Raw genomic sequence first — 14,224 nt, 5'->3', positions numbered from 1 at the left:
TGGCCCTATCAGTCCATGTGCTGAAGCCTCACATCACAGCTAAATATTTAAAAAGATATATATCTAGGATGAGATGTTCTGCAGACAGTCTGCTCATGGTATAAGTGTTGCATCACATGAAAAGCAAGTGTGCAGCTTATAGGGAGGAGTGGGGGTGGTCTCCAGAGCCTTGGCTGTGGGCTGTGCAGGGGGTGATTGAAAAGGTCAGGGTCTCCAGTGTGATGGAGAGGTCGGAAAGGAGAAGAAGGTGCTGCAGTGGAAATGTCATAATGAATCTGCTGGAGCAGTGCAACATTAGCAATGCATGAGCAACCCAGATGCAACTGTTGACAGACTCGTTCATTCCAGAGTACGCATTGTTTGCTTTGGTGTACATCTGTATGTGCACTCAAAGCCTGATGTGCTTTGATTCATTCATTGAGGGCAAAATCCATTAATGTGAATTGATGAATATTCAGAAGTGGGTCAAAAACTCCAGTGTACGTATTTAGTAAACTACACCCATGGGCTTGCGCTCACAATGTGTGCGTCTGTGTGCACACATGCATCGTGTATGCCGGGGATGGCGTTGCTATGGAAACATAAAAGGGAGAGAAGAGAGTGAGGAGGGGGAGTGCTAGCTCGCCTTGAAGCCTGTGGTTAAGATGGCACCCCCACTCCACCGCTCACTCAGTGTGCACCCTTTAACGTGCTTGTCACAAGGGCACACACATAACACATCTACTATATGTGGTGCTAACTCTTTAATAATAAAGCGAGCACACTAAAAATACAACACACTCCCCCTGCCCTTGTCCTGCCAACTTTAACTCTTTTCTCTTCCTGTAAGATGAATACTCTCCTTCATTTAAATACAAAAAAGACATTCAATAAAGGAATGTTTGAGTATATTTTTAACCTTTATTTGTTCATATGCATTTTACAGTAATTTCTATGGCAGTCTTACTTGATCAAGAAATTTAGTTTGATTAATTGCTACTGTCAAATTAACAAAGCAGAATGAGCTATATTTGTAGTTTCTGCGGCAGAGCTGTTTCATATGAATTTTGTTGGAGCTCTCTGAGTGTTAAATATAGTTTACAATACATGTTTGTGTTGCTTTTAAAATATTGTGCAAAAAGCCTTAACTTGATGGATTTAATATGATAACCAGAACCTACATGAATTCAAAGTGTAAAACAATTATGGTGTGCTTCATAATTTCTTGGAAAGCAGAAGAGATTTGAACTAAAATCAACAGCAAATAAGGTCAAGAGGTCAGTACGTTGCTGGGCAGAACTGTGATAAACTATGTGCTTTTAAAAGATAAATTCTGGGTTTACTGTGCTGAGTAATATTAGTATGTGTGATGTAGATTTTATGAGGAAGATAATCCAGGATTCTGGGCTGGTTTCGATAATCCTCACTGTAATATGTGAATCGCCATCAAGTGATGGGAAAGGTCATTTTTTTTCCAGTATAGATACATACACACACAATGTGCTGCTAATAAAAGACACCTCACTTGACCATGCTTAGACTGTTGTCATCTATAAACTCAGCATAGTGAAGAATTATAAATAATGCATATTGCTGAGAGATGATTGTGGATCTGTGTGTGATTATGATTAATATATTGTCCAAATAAAATCATGTTTTCCACATGGGGGAAAATAGGACGGGGGTTTATGAAGCCGGGGATTAATCCTGGGATTAGCAAACAGAGGACGCTCATATAAATTGATGACAAATTGTGGAGGAGGACCAAAACACACCACAGAACCGGGGGAAATTGTCTCATGTGTTCAATCAATTCATCTAATTAATTACCCTCAAGATTAACGAGGGGCCGGTGAGGAGAAAATATATACTTCAACACTGTTATGGAAAAAGAAGGGTGTTGATTAATAGTACTTTCTGTTTTGAAAGTCAGAAAGAAATGCTCAATGTTTGTCATTCTCAGTGAAGATGATTAGTTCCCTATGCTTGGTATTATTATTATTATTATTATTATTATTATTATTATTATTATTATTATTATTAATATTATTATTAATATTATTATTAATATTATTATTAATATTATTATTAATATTATTATTATTATTATTATTATTATGGATGGACGGATGGCTGGATTGTTATTATTATTACTACTGGTGCGCATCAGGATGGATTCACTCGCCCCTGCGCATAACCACTTTCACCACCAAGCGTCGCTCTTTATCCGTCAGAGGCAGAGCCGCTCTTCCATGCATTGAAGCCCCTCCCGCTTTCAGATGCCTGAGAGATCCATTCAGTCTTTGTTATAAAGAGGCAGAGGACGGAGGAACAAACACAGGGCTCACACTCAAATAAGGATTTTTTTTTAAATTCATGCTTTTCTCTTATTGGACATAAACATGCCTTCCAGACGGAGCTATTTGGGGATTTATTTGGGGTTTCTTCTACTGGAGTGTTACTGGGAAACAGCAGCTGGACAGCTTTCTTATTCCATCTCGGAGGAGTTAAACCCCGGCACTGTCATTGGAAACATCGCCAAGGATTTAAATTTAAACGTACAGGACCTAGAATCTCGTTCGTTTCAAATTGTTGCCACCACTAAGAGGAAATTCCTTGAGGTAAACCTAAAGACTGGCACGCTTTATGTAAATGAGAGAATAGACAGAGAGGAGCTCTGCACAGAGGAGGTGAAATGCTCCATCAGTGTAGAGGCTGTCATAAACAACCCTTTAAAACTGTATCGCATTGATGTAGACATTTTAGATGTTAACGATAACGCACCTTTGTTCACCACCAAAATTCAGAATTTATACATTGCAGAGAACACATTGCCAGGGGTTAAATTTGCATTGTCTGAAGCCAGTGATGCGGATGTTGGTAAAAACAGCATCAGCACGTATAGATTAAGTCCAAATGAGCATTTTTCATTAGCAGTGCATAAAGCGGGCGGCGGCGTGTCTGCTGAGCTGGTTCTGAAGAAAGGCTTAGATCGAGAGAAGCAGCCTCTCATTACCATGACGCTGACTGCCGTAGATGGGGGAAGCCCACCAAAATCAGGCACCTCTCAAATTATAGTTGATGTTTTGGACATAAATGACAACATCCCGACATTTAGTGAATCTCTTTATAAGACAACACTAAGAGAAAATTCCCCATTAGGCACTGGAATCATTACATTGAACGCCACAGATGCCGATGAGGGTTTAAACAGTGAAATTGTTTATTCATTAAGAAGCAAAGATCAAGATCACGTATTGGATGTGTTTGAAATTGAAGGTCAAACTGGTGTAATTAAGGTGAAAGGTCATATTGACTATGAGGAAAAAAAAGCATACGAGATAAGGGTGGAGGCCACTGATAAAGGAAACCCTCCCATGTCTGCTCATTGCAAAGTGCTGGTTGAGGTTTTGGACGTCAATGACAACGCTCCTGAGGTCACAGTGACGTCACTTCACAACGGCGTGCCAGAAGACGCTGCTGTAGGCACCGCAGTCGCACTGGTGTCGCTTTTTGATAAAGATGGTGGTGAGAACGGTCATGTTGCAGTACATATTCAAAATAAAGTTCCATTTAAACTAGAAGAAAATTACAAAAACTATTATTCTCTCTTGGTTGATGAGCCGTTAGACAGAGAGAATGCACCGCACTACAACATCACCATAGTTGCCAAAGATAACGGACGTCCACTTCTATCCAGCACTAGTGTCGTTCATGTTCACATTTCGGACGTAAATGACAACGCGCCTCACTTTTCAGAAACCCTCATTAATGTTTACATCAAAGAAAATAGTCAACCGGGAGCAGTCATTCATAGAGTGACTGCAATTGATCATGACACTAATGAAAATAAGATAGTGACATATTCATTTGTGAAAAGTAATACTGACTCCACGCCGATAACTACAATGATTAACATCAACTCAGAGAGCGGAGATATAGTGAGTTTGCAATCTTTTGACTATGAGAAGTTAAAAACATTTCAGTTCAAAGTTCAGGCCACAGACTCTGGTGTTCCTCCACTCAGCAGCAATGTGACTGTCAACATTTTTATCCTGGATGAGAATGACAACAGTCCGGCCGTTTTGGCTCCCTATTCTGAGCATGGCTCCGTCAACAGCGAGAGCATCCCCTATTCTGCTGAGGTGGGATACTTTGTGGCCAAGATCAGGGCAGTGGATGCAGACTCTGGCTACAACGCGTTACTCTCCTATCACCTGTCTGAGCCCAAAGGCAACAACAACCTCTTCCGGATCGGATCCAGCACCGGGGAGATTCGCACTAAGAGGCGAATGAGTGACAATGACCTGAAAAGTCACCCTTTGGTGGTGTCTGTGTGTGATAACGGCAAAGCCCCCCTGTCAGCCACTGTGTCTCTTGATGTGGTGGTGCTTGAAAGCACAGCCGACATCCACCACACTCAATTCAGACATGTGCCCATCAAGGAGGAGAGCTTCTCCAACTTGCACTTGTACCTGCTCATCGCCATTGTGGCCGTGTCGCTGGTCTTCCTGGTCAGCCTGGTCACTTTAGTGGCCTTCAAATGCCACAGACAGGCGGACGGACATTTCGAGAGGTACGGCGCCCCGATGATCACCACCCACCCTGACGGGAGCTGGTCTTACTCCAAAGCGACTCAGCAGTACGACGTGTGCTTCAGCTCAGACACGCTCAAGAGTGACATGGTGGTTTTTCCCACGCCTTTTCCGCCTGTAGAAGCAGAACTGATCAGTATTAATGGAGGAGACACTTTTACCAGGACTCAGACTTTACCCACTGAGAAGGTAAGAAGCATATATTAATTAAGTTTGCAAGGAATCGAAACAAAATATTTTTTTCAATTTACATATACAATTTAGTTTCCTTGGCTTAAATTCTTATTTTTGTTTGATTTGCTGGCCTTGGGCCATGGACTTTTATTTGACATTTACAAAGCCTTTGGTCACCTGGTTAGTCACCCGACCAGTCACCTGATAAGGTAAAGATGGCCGCTCCCGCTTGGTAGTCAGTCTCAGCCAGTCTCAGTTAGACAAAGAAAGAAGATAGTAGTGATATAGTTTTTTACCGCTCAAAGGCCGCTTCAAACTACTTCAAGCCTGTTCCAAGCTTGAATTTTTTTGGAACTTGAAAACTTTGAACTTAGAAAACAATTTTTAGTTTACTTCTTGGAACCCTTTATGTTGAAACCTTAGTTGGATTACAAACAATTTGGATTTACACCTGTGTGCCACCTGCTTGCCTGCCTGCCATTCCTCCTCCCCCCCTTATTCGTCCCTGGCCTACACCCTTGCCTGCCTGCCATTGCCTCTCTTCCTCTGCCTGCATGCCTGCTTGCCTCCATTTTGGACATTCTACCTCCATCTTCAAAAGGGTATGAGCAACAGCTGTACACAGTGTTTTAAGATAAGCGTGTGACAAGAACTATACAACATCTAACCTTTGACATTTAAACTGAAATGAAACTGACACACATAGTTTTGTTTGCTGAGGTTGTGTGTGCGTGTGTGTCTGTGGGGGGGTGCCTTGTCTCATCAAAAGCTTGGTAAACACTGGCTAAAGGTGCAATCATATTGTAAATGGAGCAGTTACCTCGTTCCTAGTTCCCAAGCACGTACGTGCATACATGTACCTGTCCATGGTCCTGAAACTAACGTCTCTGTGTTGCATTAACCAAAACAGAAATAAGCCCGTAGTTACGGGGTCACAAAGTCCGGTCCTCAAGGGCGCCAATCCAGCCTGTTTTAGTTGGAGCCCTACTTCAACACACTTTATTCAAATAACTAACTCATCAGCAAGCTCTATTGAGCCTGATAACGATTCTGATGATTTAAATCCGGTGTGTTGCAGTGGGGATCCATCTAAAACAGGCTCGATTGGTTCCCTAGAGGACAAGACTTGGCGAACCCTGCCATATTTCCTGCTTAAACGTCCTAAGTAGTGTATATTTTTTCTGACATTTACTTAAAACAGCAGCCTATACGGTATAATTATATGTCGAGTTGGTTTTGGTTGTTTTTCCTATATTTTATCTTTGTAAAAAAAATTTAAACAGACTGGTTGAGATAATTGGTGACGTGCAACTATATAAACTTTGAAATGAGGTTGACTCATATTTGGGCGTCCTTGCAGCCATTGCAGTTAATTCAAATGGCCACACGGGGGCAGTCGAGACCACTACATGTTTAACGTCCTCGGACTCCTCCCAAATAATTCAAGCGTTTTTCAGGCTTTGTCACAGAACCGTGAGGTGGAAGAGCAAATGGAGGAGCGCGACTCTCGTTGTCTTTTAAAATTCAATCCTCTTATTTTACTTCCATGAAGAATCATCGCAGGGGTGTGGAGGAAGCTACGGTTTTTGATCGATTCACAGCAGATACAAATATGTTGATGAGGAGGACACGCAGCTCATTGAGGATTTTCTTGGCCTTTGTTCTGTTGGATTGTTGTTGCACGGCAGCATATGGACAGCTCTCTTACACTGTTTTGGAGGAGGTAAAAGTGGGCACCTTTGTTGGAAATGTGGCCAAGGATTTAAACTTAAATGTGCACGACTTGGAGGAGCGTATGTTTCAAATCGTGAGTGGATCAAAAAGGAAATATTTCGACGTGAATGTAAAGACTGGATTTCTTTATGTAAGTGAGAGAATAGATAGAGAGGAGCTCTGTGCTCAGGCTGCACCATGCACCGTCAATGTTGAGGCGGTTATGAACAAACCTTTAAAGCTGCAACGACTAGAAATAAATATAGCCGACATTAATGACAATGCACCTTATTTTATCGAAAAGCTGCAGACACTTAACATTGCTGAGAATACTTTACCCGGAGGGACTTTTGGTTTTATCGGGGCGTCAGATCACGACGTTGGGAAAAACAGCGTGACTGCCTACAAGATTAGTCCTAATGATTATTTTTCTCTTGAGTCGCATAGAGGGGAAGGTGTGGTTTCTAAGCTTGTGCTCCAGAAGCCTTTAGACCGGGAGAAACAACGTTCGATTACACTTACAGTGACTGCTGTGGATGGTGGTAATCCACCCAAATCTGGCACATGTCAAATTTTGATCAATGTTTTAGACAACAACGACAATGCCCCTTTGTTTAGCAGTTCTCTGTATAAAACGCGGATTTTAGAGAACTCACCACTAAATAAAACGGTCATCGCACTAAATGCAGCCGATGCAGATGATGACTTGAATGGTGAAATAGAATATTCACTGAGGAGTAAAGGGCAGGATCATGTTTTGGATTTATTTGAAATTAATCCTAAAACAGGTGTGATTTCCGTTAAAGGAAAGATAGACTATGAAGAAAATTCTGCCTTTGAGATTCATGCTAAGGCCACTGACAAAGGCCATCCTCCAATGTCTACTGACTGTAAGGTCCTCGTTGAAGTGGAGGACGAAAATGACAATGCTCCTGAGATTATTGTGACGTCACTGCTTAACACAGTCAAGGAGGATGCTGAGTTCGGCACTGCTATTGCTCTTGTATCTGTACTGGACAAGGATGGAGGAAGGAATGGTGTCGTTAAAGTTACCATTGCAAATGGAACTCCATTTAAATTGGAAACAAATTATAAAAACTATTATTCATTGACTGTAAATGGTCATCTTGACAGAGAGAGTCAGTCCAACTATAACATTACAATAGCAGCAATTGATGAAGGCGCTTCACCTATGTCCAGCACCAGTGTAGTTTATGTACATATTTCTGATATAAATGACAACACTCCTCGATTCTCAGAACCCCTTATTAATGTTTATATCAAAGAAAACAGCTCACCGGGAGCAGTCATTCATAGAGTGACTGCGGTTGATGATGACATTGATCAAAATGGGCAAGTGACATACTCCTTTGTGCAAGGTAAAACTGTCTCGATGCCGATAACTACAATGATTAACATCAACTCGGAGAGTGGAGACATTGTCAGTTTGCAATCTTTTGACTACGAGAATGTAAAGACCTTTCAGTTTAAAGTTCAGGCTACAGACTCTGGTGTTCCTCCGCTCCGCAGCAACGTGACTGTCAACGTTTTTATCCTGGATGAGAATGACAACAGTCCGGCCATTTTGGCTCCCTATTCTGAGCATGGCTCTGTCAACAGTGAGAGCATCCCCTATTCTGCTGAGGCGGGATACTTTGTGGCCAAGATCAGGGCAGTGGATGCAGACTCTGGGTACAACGCGTTGCTCTCCTACCACCTGTCTGAGCCCAAAGGCAACAACAACCTCTTCCGGATCGGAACCAGCACCGGGGAGATTCGAACCAAGAGGCGAATGAGTGACAATGACCTGAAAAGTCACCCCTTGGTGGTGTCGGTGTGTGATAACGGCAAAGCCCCCCTGTCAGCCACTGTGTCTCTTGATGTCGTGGTGCTTGAAAGCACAGCCGACATCCACCACACTCAATTCAGACACGTGCCCATCAAGGAGGAGAGCTTCTCCGACTTGCACTTGTACCTGCTCATCGCCATTGTGACCGTGTCGCTGGTTTTTCTGCTCAGCTTGGTCACTTTAGTGGTCTTCAGATGCCACAGACAGACAGACGGACATTTCGACAGGTACGGCGCCCCGATGATCACCACCCACCCTGATGGGAGCTGGTCTTACTCCAAAGCGACTCAGCAGTACGACGTGTGCTTCAGCTCAGACACGCTCAAGAGTGACATGGTGGTTTTCCCCACACCCTTTCCGCCTGTAGAGGCAGAACTGATCAGTATTAATGGAGGAGACACCTTCACCAGGACTCAAACTTTACCTACCACTGAGAAGGTAAGAACATATAGTATAAAAGTGGGCTGTTTCTATGCTTCTGGTCGATGGTACTGCTGGAGCTGAAAGTTTTTTCTGCAGAACAATTTCGCACGCAATGGTCAGAACGTATCTGTCCTTGGTGCTGAAGTAAGGCTGTAATTAACAACATAAGTTATGTTAACTTAATGAAAATTATTGCATTGTGAATCTATCTATCTATCTATCTATCTATCTATCTATCTATCTATCTATCTATCTATCTATCTATCTATCTATCTATCTATCTATCTATCTATCTATCTATCTATCTATCTATCTATCTATCTATCTATCTATCTATCTATCTATCTATCTATCTATCTATCTATCTATCTATCTATCTATCTATCTATCTATCTATCTATCTATCTATCTATCTATCTATCTATCTATCTATCTATCTATCTATCTATCTATCTATCTATCTATCTATCTATCTATCTATCTATCTATCTATCTATCTCGCTATCTCGCTATCTATCTCGCTATCTATCTATGTCGCTATCTATCTATCTATCTATCTATCTATCTCGATATCTATCCATTGTACATAGAGGCTATTCAGTATTTGGTTCTGTTATTCTCTGATTTTTGGAGAAAGAAAATCACTTGGCAATTATTTTGTGTAGGCGTTTAATCTACAGTATCCATCTCATGTTGTCAGATCGTTGCACAAAACCTGCAACGTTTTTTATGCAATAGGTAAAAGAGTCATAAAACTGTTTGCAGTTACATTATTTAACCACACGGAGGCCCTATAGACCATGGCATTGTGGAGTCGGTTCAGCCTACAGCGATATCGGACTCCTCCCAGGGAAAGAAACAAATCGGCAGATTATGCCTCGCTGTTGTTGGAGACAAAGAGACGCGGTGGGAGAAGGAATACAAATGTATATTTTGGTGAACAAATGATGCCTCAGTTTATTCTAATCAAATTCTAAAGGAATGTATGTATTTGTTTTTTTTTGTTTTACTTGACGTCGTTTGAATTGGATAGTACCCTTCACTGGATGGACACGAGGATGTATTTCTCAAGCAAAACTACGTTTAACTGGATATATTGTGTGATACTGCTCCTGAAAATTTTGTGTGAAGCGGCCAGTGGACAGCTTTCCTATTCTGTCTCAGAGGAGGTAAACCCAGGGACTTCCGTCGGAAATATTGCCAGGGACCTCAATCTCGACGTGAAGACTTTAGAATCTCGCTTGTTTCAGGTTGTCAGTAATTCTAAAACAAATTATTTCGACGCCAATCTAAGGACTGGTGTTCTTTTTGTCCGTGAAAGAATAGACAGGGAGGAGCTCTGCGCAAAGGCTCCAAAATGTACCATAAATGTGGAGGCTGTGCTCAATAACCCTTTAAATCTTTATCGCTTAGAAGTAAATATAATAGATATAAATGACAATTCGCCCGTATTTACTGAGGATGTGCAGTTACTTGACATTGCAGAAAGTACATTACCGGGGATTAAATTTGGTTTAATTGAGGCAACGGATTCGGATGTTGGAAAGAACGGCATTAATACATACAAACTCAGTGCAAACGAATATTTTTCTTTAGACGTTCACAAAGGGGGGGAGAGTGTGTCTGCCGAGTTGGTGCTGCAGAAAGCATTAGACCGCGAGCGTGACTCTCTCATAGTGCTCACTCTGACGGCAGTCGACGGAGGCACCCCACCCAGGTCAGGGACGTCACAAATTAATATTAATGTTTTGGATAGCAACGACAATCCTCCTGTTTTCAGTAAATCATTATACAAAATCAAAATCCCAGAAAATGCACCAAATGGCTCCGCTGTGATCACATTGAATGCAACAGACGCGGATGATGGTTTAAACAGTGAGATACAATACTCTTTAAGAAAAAAAGGACAGGATCATGTTTTAGATTTATTTGAAATTGTTCCTCAAACGGGGGTGATTTTTGTCAAAGGAAAGATTGACTATGAAGAAAATTCTGCCTTTGAAATTCATGCGCAGGCAATTGACAAAGGCCATCCGCCTCTGTCGACTCACTGTAAAGTGCTTGTTGAGGTAGAGGATATAAATGACAATGCTCCTGAGATTAGTGTGAAGTCACTACTAAACACAGTGAAGGAGGATGCTGAGATGGGGACTGCTATTGCTCTTGTGTCTGTACTGGACAAGGATGGAGGAAAGAACGGATTTGTCAAAGTTGCAATTGCAAATAAGACTCCATTTCAATTGGACACAAATTATAAAAACTATTATTCATTAACAGTAAATGGCCCGCTTGACAGAGAGACTAAGGACCACTACAACGTCACTATTATTGCGTCTGATGAGGGAACTCCACCCATGTCCAGCACAAGTGTTGTTTTTGTTCAGATCTCAGATGTTAATGACAATGCACCTCATTTCTCAAAGTCCATCATTAATGTTTACGTCAAAGAAAATAGTCCACCAGGGGCAGCAATACATAGAGTGACTGCACTGGATAATGACATTGATCAAAATGGACACGTGACTTACTCATTTTTACCGAGTAGTACTCACTCTGTGCCAATAACTACGATGATAAACATCAACGCAGAGAGTGGAGATATAGTCAGTTTGCAATCGTTTGACTATGAAAAGTTAAAGACATTTCAGTTCAAAGTCCAGGCCACAGACTCTGGTGTTCCTCCGCTCAGCAGCAATGTGACTGTAAATGTTTTTATCCTGGATGAGAATGACAACAGTCCGACCATTTTGGCTCCCTATTCTGAGCATGGCTCAGTCAACAGCGAGAGCATCCCTTATTCTGCTGAAGCGGGATACTTTGTGGCCAAGATCAGGGCAGTGGATGCGGACTCTGGCTACAACGCGCTGCTCTCCTACCACCTGTCTGAGCCCAAAGGCAACAACAATCTCTTCCGGATCGGAACCAGCACCGGGGAGATTCGCACCAAGAGGCGAATGAGTGACAATGACCTGAAAAGTCACCCCTTGGTGGTGTCGGTGTGTGATAACGGAGAAGCCTCCCTGTCAGCAACTGTGTCTCTTGACGTGGTGGTGCTTGAAAGCACAGCTGACATCCACCACACTCAGTTCAGACACGTGCCCATCAAGGAGGAGAGCTTCTCTGACTTGCACTTGTACCTGCTCATCGCCATCGTGGCCGTGTCGCTGATCTTCCTGCTCAGTCTGGTCACTTTAGTGGCCTTCAAATGCCACAAACAGACGGATGGACATTTCGACAGGTACGGTGCCCCGATGATCACCACCCACCCCGACGGGAGCTGGTCTTACTCCAAAGCGACTCAGCAGTACGACGTGTGCTTCAGCTCAGACACCCTCAAGAGTGATATGGTGGTTTTCCCCACGCCCTTTCCGCCTGTAGAAGCAGAACTGATTAGTATTAATGGCGCAGACACCTTTACCAGGACCCAGACTTTGCCAAACACTGATAAGGTAGGATGAACATACTTTTTTCTGGTTGCTTTAATAGTACGCTGTTGTATCATGCATTCCCATGTAGCCAAAATCTCAATCACTAAGTAGGAATGGTCTCTTGAAAAGCAACTTCGAAGTAGTGAAAAAACCCACAATTGTAAAAACTGTCTGATTTTAAGTCAAGATGGTTAGCACCTGTTACCGTTTAGCAAGCTAATTCCATTTTTGGGAGTCAAAACAACCAGGAATCTTGACGGAACATTATCTCAGTTATAAGGCAAATGACTGAAGTGGTTTATTTACACAATGTTGTACATGTTGATGAACCATGATAGCCTTTGATAATTGAGTATTAAATATCAGAATCAGTTTGCATTTGTTTTGTTTAAATACAATTTATATTCAGATTTGTATTTTACTCAATAGCTGCATCAACTATCCAATCTTGAGGCTGCTTGCTGCATGCTTCTGAGCTTGTTGCTCCCCGTTGCTTAATTTACTTCCTTTTTATGTGCAGCCACTGTACATGTATGTTCAAATGAAGTAAAGTCACTCAACTATATTTTCGTTGTATTTCACGGTTTCTTAATAGAATTGACAGGTCTGAAAAATAAATTAGACTGTGTAGTCATAGTCTACTTTCCGCTTCTTCTCAAAGGTACATTATTCTGCTTTGCCCTGTGATGCTGGTTGTTGTTCATAAAAATATCCACTAGAGAGCACAGTAGACCGTGGCATATTGAGCACACATGTCCGCGGCGTGCGGCTCCTCCCAAATACGTGCTGTTTTTCGTCATTGGAACAAAGAAGCTCAGACAGTGAAAGAGATAAGTGCACCGGGCATCGTTAGGTTGAGTTTGTTTTGATTGTCCCTTCATATCGAGTCCATCCTTACAGCATTTATTCGGAATTATTATTTTATGCCTCATGTGGATGCATGGAAAGATGCGCGCCCTGGACAGATGGAGTTCTGTGCGGATATATTTGTTCTTTATGCTGCTGGAGTGTTACTGGGAAGACGCGAGCGGCCAGCTCTCTTACTCGGTGGCGGAGGAGGTGAATGTGGGTACCGTTGTGGGAAATATTGCCAAGGATTTGAGCTTTAATGTTCAGGATTTGGAGTCTCGCATGTTTCAGATTGTTGCGGGAGCTAAGAGGAAATATTTTGAGGTGAATTTAAAGACTGGTCTTCTCTATGTGAATGAGAGAATAGATCGAGAAGAACTGTGTGGAGATGAAGCCAAATGTTCACTCAGTGTAGAAGCTGTCATTAACAATCCGTTAAAATTACATCGCATTGAAATAACAATATTAGATGTAAATGACAATTATCCATTATTTTCTAGTCATACACAGATGCTGAACATTAGTGAGACTACAACTGTAGTAGGATCAAAATTTCCTCTGCATCCAGCTCACGATGCAGACGTAGGTAAAAACAATGTCAATTCATACAAGCTCAGTCCAAATGAACACTTTTCTCTTGATGTACAAAAAGGAGAAAGGGTGACTCCTGAGTTAGTGCTTCAGAGGCTTTTAGACAGAGAAAAGCAGGCCGTCATCACACTCACATTGACTGCTATTGATGGAGGAACACCACCAAAATCAGGCACAATGACTATTGTTGTGAATGTACTCGACATTAATGATAACGCGCCTGTATTTAGTCAAAGTCTTTACAAAGCCAGTGTACGTGAAAACATTGAAATTGGCACATCAATAATAACGGTAAATGCTACTGATTTAGATGCAGGACAAAATGGATTAGTGTTCTACTCTTTTAATGCAGGAGGAAGAGAGAAGCAAACAAATATGTTCTCTATTGATGAACTAACGGGAACAGTAACCAATAAGGAAAATGTAGACTTTGAAAAATCAAGTGCATTTGAACTCAGAATACAAGCTAATGATGGAGGGACTTCTCCCTTAACGTCTCATGCCAAATTGCTAATAGAAGTTTTAGACGTCAATGACAACGCCCCTGAAATTGCAGTTACATCTTTATTGAGCTCAGTGAAAGAAGATGCAGCGATTGGCACGGCCATTGCCATTGTCTCTGT

At 41.9% G+C, this 14,224-nt stretch overlaps 1 protein-coding gene across 4 annotated transcripts in view; it reads left to right on the top strand.

The window, feature by feature from the left end:
- LOC133150543 (protocadherin alpha-C2-like) overlaps positions 1-14,224 on the top strand; it is a 102,540-nt gene that overhangs the window by 26,831 nt on the left and 61,485 nt on the right. Inside the window, exon 1 of one of the 4 annotated variants that reach the window (XM_061273205.1) lies at positions 2,296-4,763. The exons of 1 other annotated variant lie outside the window; for it this stretch is intronic. In XM_061273205.1, the coding sequence (XP_061129189.1) occupies positions 2,382-4,763 (2,382 nt within the window). In that variant the 5' untranslated portion in view covers positions 2,296-2,381. Of the gene's footprint in view, positions 1-2,295; positions 4,764-6,212; positions 8,749-9,596; positions 12,183-14,224 lie in introns of those variants that run through there. 2 more of the 4 variants (XM_061273144.1, XM_061273181.1) reach the window with 2 other exon arrangements.

This window comes from Syngnathus typhle, linkage group LG1 (genome assembly GCF_033458585.1).
Source record: "Syngnathus typhle isolate RoL2023-S1 ecotype Sweden linkage group LG1, RoL_Styp_1.0, whole genome shotgun sequence".
Taxonomy (NCBI): domain Eukaryota; kingdom Metazoa; phylum Chordata; class Actinopteri; order Syngnathiformes; family Syngnathidae; genus Syngnathus; species Syngnathus typhle.
This window is presented reverse-complemented; position numbering and strand designations above follow the sequence as displayed.